The sequence below is a fragment of the Coptis chinensis genome, chromosome 8, assembly GCF_015680905.1.
Source record: "Coptis chinensis isolate HL-2020 chromosome 8, ASM1568090v1, whole genome shotgun sequence".
NCBI lineage: Eukaryota > Viridiplantae > Streptophyta > Magnoliopsida > Ranunculales > Ranunculaceae > Coptis > Coptis chinensis.
Window position 1 is genome coordinate 38,044,638 of NC_141463.1, and position 9,703 is coordinate 38,054,340.

A 9,703-nucleotide genomic window follows, 5' to 3' on the forward strand; every position below is an offset into this window, starting at 1 on the left:
CAGGGAAAAGGGAAGAGGATACAGGAAGAGTATGCAAATGAACAAAATTCTTTTCAAGCTCTAGCGGAGAGTGATGATGAGATAGAAGATGACATATCTGAAGGGGTCCCTGTGGAATATTTTAGAGATCATTTACCCCGAGGGATGTGGTGGTAAAAGCAAAGACTCGAGCGCAAAAATAAGTTATTGAGCTTGAGAAAGAAAGTGTGAGTTCCAAAAATGAGAATAGCAAGGAATCCCAAATCAGCGAGAAGAAGAAAAAGTCGGGCAGACCCAAGGGGTTAGGGAAGAAAAAACACTAAATGGTTTCGATGATTAACTTTTGCGCTTGGAATATCAGAGGGCTTAATGATTTCAAGAAAGCGGATGAAATAAATAGATTCATTTTGAAGAATAAATTATGTCTCCTGGGACTGATGGAAACGAAAGTAAATGAGGCAAAGAGTAGCATTATCAGTGGTATGTGTGCACCAAACTGGAGTTTTGCTAATAATTACAGTAGTAACCCAACTGGCCGGATTTGGGTATTATGGGATCCTAACCTAGTATCAGTACACAAGCTACATGAAACCTTGCAGTTTATCCATTGTAAGGTGTCAGTGCTTTGTAACTTCTCCAGCTTCTTTGCAACTATTATTTATGCCAATAATAATAGTCAGGATAGGGTGGGCCTATGGATGGACCTAAGACAGCTATACCAAAGCATCTCTGAACAATGGTGTGTCTTGGGTGCTTTTAACAATGTCCTTTTTTCTCAAGAAAGGATTGGGGAAGTAGTGCAATCGAGAGAAACTTTACCTTTTAGGGAATGTCTAGCAGATACAGGGTTGTATGATTTAAAAGCATCAGGGTGCTTTTACACATGGACAAATTATGGGTCTGGAAGTAACAGGAAATGGTCTAAAATAGATAGAGTGCTGGTAAATGTTGAATGGTCTAGAGTGTTTGCTTATGCCACAGCTAAATTCTTAACTCAAGGTATCTCAGACCATTCACCCATGCTGGTGCATCTGGTTGACATGGAAAGGAGTAGAGTTCCGTTTCGTTTTTGCAATGTTTGGACACTACATAAAGAGTTCAAGGAGGTTGTACAGCAGGTTTGGAATGTTGAAGTGGTTGGTAGTCCGCTTTATATTCTTGTTAATAAGTTGAAGCTACTGAAAAACAGATTGCGCAGATGGGCCAGAACACACATGTCGGACCTTCATCTTAAAACAGAGGCAGCAAGAGATGAGTTGAAAAAGGTACAAAGAAAACTACATTAGTTCCCTCAGGATGCTATTTTGGCTGATCAGGAGAAAGATGCTAGAGATAGACTTGTTACCTTGATAGAGATGGAGTATATGGATTTAAAATCTAAAGCAGATAATGATTGGCTCAACTATGGGGATAAAGGCAACAAATTCTTTCACCTGGCTATCAAGGAAAGGAAGAATAAAAATTCCATTTGGGCAATGACTAATATGGGGGGAGTAAAACATGAAGGGGTCGATGTCTCCAAAGTTTTCATTCAGTTCTATCAAGGTCTCCTGGGTGTTCAATCCCAAGCTAGTTGCTCTGAAACTTTGTTACAAGAGATTCCTGTCAGAAAAGTGGTGGATCAAGCGACGACAGATATGCTCTCTGAAGATATATCAGATGATGAGATCACGAAAGCTCTGTTCTCCATGGAAGATGCAAAAGCTCCAGGCCCGGATGGTTATAATGCTTTCTTTTATAAGCAAACATGGGATATTATGGGTGGTGATTTCATTAGAGCTATCCATTCAATCTTCAGAAATAACAATATTCACAAAGGTACCAATGCTACTTTTCTTTGTTTAATTCCAAAGAAAGTTATTGTATATAAGGTTGATGAGTATAGATTGATTGCTTGCTGTAATGTTACTTATAAATGTGTTGCCAAGGTTCTAAGTAGCAAGATGAAACATCATCTGGAAGAGTTGATAGAGCTAAATCAGTCGGCCTTTATCCCTGGAAGGTGTATTCAGGACAATCTGCTATTAGCGCATGAGCTTCTCAGAGGATATACAAGGAAGCATGGTCCCCATAGATGTACAATCGAAGTGGACATATAGAAAGCCTATGACACAGTAAGCTGGGAAACTTTGATTCTAGTCCTTAAAAGATTTTAGTTTCCCAAAAAGTTCATCAAATGGCTTGTCATGTGCTTCACCTCTCCTTCTTATTCTATATTGGTGAATGGATGCCCACAGGGGTTTTTCGAAGGCAAGAGAGGGCTCAGGCAAGGAGACCCATTATCTCCATATCTGTTTATGTTGATCATGGAACTACTGGGGGATCTCTTAAACCAGGGTCTGGAATCACAAAGTATTATCCCACATTCAAAGTGTTAAAGACTTACCATCACTCATTTGAGCTTTGCAGATGATGTCCTTCTTTTCTGTAGAGGGGAAGCAGAGTTTATAACTGCAGTAAAGGAGTGCATTGATAGCTTCTCCAATCTTACAGGGCTCAAGATTAACGCCATGAAAACTTCTATGCTCACGGGTAGCATGACAGAGGATGATGGGCTGGCTCTTGCCAATTGGCTAGGGATTCAGAAGGTTACTCCTCCTGTAAAGTACCTTGGATTACCTCTTACCTCTGCGAGACTAAGCTCCAATGACTGTTTGCCTTTGATTGAAAGAATCTCGGTCAGAATTTCAAACTAGAAAAATAGAGCTTTATCTTATGCGAGAAGATTGCAGCTTATACAATCCATTCTTTCTTCTTTCCACATCTATTGGGCTAAGACTTTTATCTTGCCTATGGGAGTTCTTGATAAGGTGGCCAAGCTGTGCAACCGGTTTCTTTGGGCTGGAGTGTCCATGCAAACTAAGATGCATAAAGCCAGTCATGCAAAACTAAGATTACACAAATCTGAAGGGGGGTTAAGCATTATGGATCCGCGAGTGTGGAACAAAGCGGCATATTGTGGACTAGTCTTCAAAGTGGTGAGTAAAGAGGAGTCTTTATGGACAAAGTTGACCTGGGAATATCACATAAGGAATAAACACTTTTGGACCATGAGGATACCGCAAGACTGTTCTTGGGTCTGGAGATGCATTCTCAAACATCGAAAAACTGTTAGAAAATTCATACGATGTTTGATAGCAGATGGTGAGGGGACTAGCTTGTGGCATGATCCCTGGATGTCTTCAAAGTTGTTGATCCATGATAATCAAGCTCGAAACTTGCTGCAGGACTTTCCAGATGACACCAAAGTGAGTGAACTGATTACCAATGGTAGATGGAATGAGGTGGTAGCACAGCTACCAGATGGTGAACTGAAAGGGAACATCCTGGAGACGAGCATCAACCCAAACATAGCAAACAATCTAGTTGTGTGGACACCTTCTAGTAGTGGTAAGTTTACCACTAAATCTTCATATATGGCTATAAAGAATGTCAGAGAGAAAGTGAAATGGCACAAACTGGTTTGGGGTAAGTTCACTGTCCCAAAACACTCCTTCATAACTTGGCAACTGTTCGCAGGGTGCCTAGCCACTCAAGACAAGTTGATACACAGGAGGATTATCACCACTTCAAGATGTTGTTTCTATGAGGCCCATCCCGAAAATTCGAAACATCTCTTTTTCAACTGTGAATATTCACGCACAGTGTGGGCAGCAGTAAAGCAGCGACTGGGGTTACCAACATTGGTTTGTGAATCTACTATAGAATGGCAGCGTATTTTACGGATTAGTCGGCAAAGATTGGTGACTAGTGAGATAATCAAAGTTGTTGTCTGTGCCACAATTTATGGTATCTGGAATGAGCGGAATAGCAGGAAGTTCAAGCAGAAATCTCACGCAACTGACACCCTCTCTAGTGATATATAATTGAAAGGATGCGAAACTACCTCTAGAGAGTGATAAAAGACGCAGAAGACATACCTGAAGCTAGGAAGATCAGTGCCAGTTTTGGTATTGTCTTATCGCTGAAGCAGAGAACTCCTATACTAGGAAATTGGATGAAACCACCACTTGGTACGATAAAGGTAAATATCGATGGGGCCGTTAATGCTGAAGGTGCAGGATTTAGTGGAGTTCTAAGGGATCAGGAAGGGGTACCAGTGATTACTTATATGGGCCACTCAAATTTTAGATCGATTATCATCTAAGAACTAAAGGGAGTTGAAGATGGGCTTTTAGCAGCTCAATATATGAAGTGTAAGAATATTTTGGTAGAATCATATTCCTTGAGGATAGTTCAAGTGATCAATGGGAGGGAGATATGTCCTTGGTATTGTTTAGAATTGGTTGCTACGATCAGAAGGACCATGAGGGAGTTTGAGTCTGTTGTAGTCTCCCATGTGTTTAGGGAGAGAAATAGAGTGGTTGGTTGGTTTGCAAAAGGCGATGCCTTGATCAGAATGGGTAGGTGTAGTCCTTGTGAGAGTCAAAGCACCTTTTATAGCATTCCTCCTATTACGTATGAGTTAAATGTTATAGTGGAGGAGGATGATAGGGGTATGATGTACCAACGAGGGTAAGCTGGTTTTCTAATGCAGGTTGGGTCTGCCTAACCCCTAACTGTTTCAAAAAAAAAATCCATTTAATGGGCTTTGGATTTTTATTTCAAAATCCAATGCAACTTGAGCTATTGAATCATTAACTACTAATGTAAATATATTATTTATTCAAGCAGAGATTGGACCATCAAGGTAGTAGGCCTGACCATAGGTCGGGCTTAAAAGCTAGTTCACACAAATAATAGATCTCATGTATCCTTAAACTATTATTGAAACCTGAACCAGATCTAAGACTTATGCCTACAAACTCCATCCTTCCCCAATATTGTAAGCACTACTCTCTCTTATGTCAATCGTGCCACCTGGAAATAAATAGCTTTTTTTGTCTCTCCCAAACAATTTGTTTATTTTCATGACCAACACCACTGCCACCACCATATGAAAAGGAACGATAAAATCACCTTGTCCAGTTCCTTAAGATTTGTTGAAGAATCTAGCCTAAGATCCTAACTAAATTTAGGATCCAGTAGAGAAAGGACAGCTCCAAATCACCCTTTCCACCAAACCAAAATGACACCCAAAAATGTCATCCAATGATTTTCACTATGCTCTTTAAATACTAGCTCATTATAGTGTCATTAAGTCACCAACCATAAGACTAAATTTGGGGTGCAAAAGACTCCCTGACACTGAAAGGATGAGAGAAACATGGTACCATTTATCTCTCGACATAATAGTGTACATCTTAAAGTTAAGGCAGATGCGCACAACTCTTTATCAATTGTCTCACAATACAATTTCAGGATTTAGATAAATGATGGGAGAAAATAGACAATTAGGGAACTACTTAACTATTTAAAAGGAAATGCTTGTCTTGGGAGCTATGGCTCATGCTATAAAGCTTTCACAAATTCCCTCCAATGCCTTTTAAAAGAACTTTGTAGCAAAGTCATCCACCCTTGGGTCTCCACCTCTATAAAAATTGAATACATGCCCTAACCGCCCTTTTCAATCTCTCCAACTCAAAACTCTCGTCGACTAAATTGCTCCATATCCTATTTCATCGAGTTTAAAACTATTTAGTACCACGAACTTTCATTTTTTTTCCTAAATGGTACCCGAACTTTTTCTCTCGCCTATAATAGTTACCTCCAAGATTTAGAGATGAGAGCAATGCAAAATGTTTTCCTCTATATTAATTAGTTTTGTATTACACTTTAGTGTCACCATTAGTCTATAACTAACACTGATATTATATCAATATATAACCTTCGCAATCAATTAAAAGAAATTTGGTGGTCAAATTTTTCTCATAAAACTTTTTGACCTCCCTAAATAGGTTAATTCTCTTTCTTTTTCTCTCTCATTTTGATAGTTCATCTACTTTCTTTTTCTGGTGTAATCTATAAGGTGAGCCACACGCCAAATCTATTATTTTAAATTATGTACCATCAATAACATTTCTTAAGTTATAGATAAATGAACTATCCTTCAACCAAGTATTAACAAAAACAAAATCAAAATCTACGTTACAAAATTAAACAAAACAAATTTCCAAAATATCTACAAAAATTACGTCAAACGGTGTTGTACGTACCTCCACATTCGTACCCTGGCTAACGACTTCATTAGGGACTTAGTTTTACATTAAGTCAAAGTGACCGATCCTTGGTTACCTGGACAGTTCACAATTATAGTTAGCCACTTGGACGGCTCACATGTTCACTTAGCCACCTGGACGGCTCACAATTATAGTTAGCCACTTGGACGGTTCACAATTATAGTTAGCCACTTGGATGGCTCACATGTCCACTTAGCCATCTGGACGGCTCACAATTATAAGCAACTACCTGGACGGCTCACAATTATAGTTAGCCACTTGGACGGCTCACAATTATAGTTAGCCATTTGGATGGCTCACATGTCCACTCAGCCATCTAGACAGCTCACAATTATAAGCAGCTACCTGGATAGCTCACAATTATAATTAGGTACTTGGACGGCTCACATGTTAAGTTAGACATCTGAACGGCCCACAGGTTTAGTCAGTCACCTGAGTCGATCACAGGTTCAGTTAACCAGTCCTATCTAGTTTTGAACTCTTATTTACTATAAATAGGACTCTTCACTTAACAAAGAACTACGTTTTAGAGACTTGATTCTAGAAACATATTCTGGATACGTAGGGAACCATTAAAGGCACAGTCTCATTCTTTATACTACATCTTCCCCTGTAGATTCAATAGTGTGTCTGGGTGAATTCATACCCAAACAGGTGTGACAATAACAAGTGCATCAATAACTACAACACCAAAACCAAAAATCAGTCTCCCCTATTACTAATAACCCGACTTTCAAAATCCTTAAGCCCACTTTGAAGAATAGCATTAGAACTCGTTGATAGCCCTAAGTTATATTAACATGCCATTCATACCATTTGATAATAAGAACACCAGATACTACTTGATAAAAAAAAACACCATATACTTAAATGTAAACATGTCATTTCATCATAATAACAACACACATCAACAAAAAAATGGAAAAGAAAAAACAACAATTTTCCCCATAGGGAATTGAAATGGTGTTAAGCGTAGAACTGTAGAAGCAGTAAGCAACAAGAAAGAAAATGGTATTTGTTTTTATTCTCACTGAAAACACCACACACATGATACATGGTCTTTTATAAATGAACCAGTCTATGACACGTGCCCTCCGCTCGTCATTTCAGGGTAGGGCCCAACCCTTGTTAGCAATTCGCCGAACTATTCACACAAATTGAATATTTGAAGAGCCATATGTTTAATAATACTTCCACGATCCGAATGTTTGAAAGATTCAGAATAATTCGCGATTTTTTGCCTTGCAAAGTATAATACAGTTTTTGACGAATTTTTCAAAAATTTGGTTTAAAAATTCGTTGGTTGTAAAAAAAATAAATAAATAAAACAAAATGAAAATTGAATGAAAATTCAGTTGCGCTTTTGTTATTTTTTATATACTTTATGTCCTCACTCTTACTTTAAGTCTCCTACTCTTACATTCTTAGTAATAAATTAATCCAAAAGCTTTGTTTTTATACTTTATGGGCAACATTTAAATTGTCATATCATGGTGTGTGTATTTTGAAGTTTAAACTGTAATTTTAATCTAAGAACAAATAAATTAAGATACCTATGTGGATTGTTCAATTAGTTTCAATGTTTTCGTTGCTAAACTGCTTGGATATGTTTGTTATGTTGTAGAGAATGACAACTATTATTAATATTTACTAACATAATATCATGAATTTTTTACTTCCGAATTTTTGCAGCCAAACGTTTAAAACACATATTAATTAAACACTGCATAATTGTCGTATTGCAAATTTTTGATTGAATATTTGATTGCACCATTTTTTTGAGTCACCGAATAATTCTTGAATTATTCTCGTACCATATTTTTGTCGTATCCCGAATTGCTAACAAGGGGCCCAACCACCAAAAAACAAAAATTATATTGGGAATCATTAATTAGAAAATGAAAATGATGAAAAAAAATAATGAAATATTAACAAATCCTAACATTGTGGAGAATTGTTTCTAGTGTATTCCGTGTTTTTGAATGTTTTTGCTACTGAGTGCTGACGTTGTTGGATGGAATGTACATTCTGAACTTAAAGTACATACAATGCTGAAAAGCCATATTTTTAATATTTCGACACTAGAATATCAAAATGTTTTCCTTTTGTATGTTCATTCCACGGCATTATGAAGATTGTGCAATACTTGATGTCTTAGCTAGATAGATAGATATTTTATTGGATACTTTTCCATAACTATTGGTGAAAATTGAAAAGTTCAATAAAATAAAATAATAATAAATAAATATTTCCACTGATCAAGCAACCCTATTTGTCAATAAAAGAAGTAAATCCATATGACTGGCCATATATATTTTTTCTTTTGTAAAGATGACCAATGTATGTTATGATGCATGAACTCTCCTTTTGTAAAATAATCATCTATGTATTCTGTCATTTGTCATCTTCGTATGAAAGAGCAAATTACAAACCATATTTTTATCAAAGAGTAACTCTTTATCAAAATCAATCACAAGTTATTTTTTTCCTGTTAACTTGACCGATTTAATTCTTGAGGAATAACAACTCGCACAGTCAAATTGCAACTATAAGCTAAATGTCGCATCACCATAGTGTAATATTAACCACATTTCCACTTTTTACATTGGGCAAATTTTAAAATAGTGTTGGACAAATATTGTGACTATGTCATAAATTGATCGAAATTAGCAGCTACTTTATGTTCTAGTAAAGATAATTAGGGAAAAGATAAATCAGGTGCAGATATTTAAGGAAGGAGTTACGTGAGAGATGAGAGAGAGCCCAAGAAAAACAAAATAGAAGAAAAAACTATTTTTCCGGTTTTTATTCACCACCTCCCAATTAAAATGTTATAACTTTCTGCTCGAAGATCATAATTTGTATTTGTTTGAAGTTTTAGAAAGAAGATTCGAAATGCTTTTTTTGACATATGGTTTGACTTGAGATTCATTCACACCAGCTCTGTAGAGATAGTTCTTTAAGGGATTACAAAACTGCAATAACTTTTGACGTATGCGCGAGGTGAGTAGACATATTTTTATCTAATAATATATTAAAAAAAATTATGTGATTTTTATTTTGTTTGCTTCATAAATGCTTCATTATCATTCTATAAAAGTTTCATATTTAAATATGATTGTTTGCTATTTGTTTTGTAATTTTAATTGTCGTTTGGAATGATAGCATGTTTGCAGAATTCTGCACAAGTACAGACTTATGACTTGAATTCGACTAATTATATGATGTAACTAGGTTTTTGACATAATTAAATGTTCTCTGAATCTTCTTCGATTTCCAGTTGGCCTTTATGGATTCTAGTTTATACTCTATTTTCTGCGAGTTTTACAAAAAAGTGCATCAGAAAATCGAATAGTAGAATTTAAGTCATTAGGTTTGTTTCATCACATAGTTTAGGGTTTATACTAAATGAATTAGTGTTTAGGAATTTTTGTATTGAAAAGGATTCTTTGTCTAATTTTCATAATGGCATTATTGATTCAAAACTTTGATAATATGAATCTCAAGAATATTTAGAATGGACAAAGGTCAAGTCGTCCTAACAAATTTCTCATGCATTGAACATACGTAACTTATTAGCGTAGGTTTTAGTTGTAGAAGAAAAA

The 9,703-nt window shown here is 36.4% G+C and overlaps 1 protein-coding gene across 1 annotated transcript; it reads left to right on the plus strand.

Annotated features, from left to right (window-relative positions):
- Positions 1-416: 416 nt before the first annotated feature.
- Positions 417-3,845, plus strand: LOC147481395 (uncharacterized). The gene is made up of 5 exons (XM_086578923.1): positions 417-1,244; positions 1,296-2,055; positions 2,217-2,331; positions 2,411-2,657; positions 3,207-3,845. Exons 1-5 carry the CDS (start codon positions 417-419, stop codon positions 3,843-3,845), a joined length of 2,589 nt encoding a protein of 862 aa, XP_086435049.1.
- Positions 3,846-9,703: the final 5,858 nt, after the last annotated feature.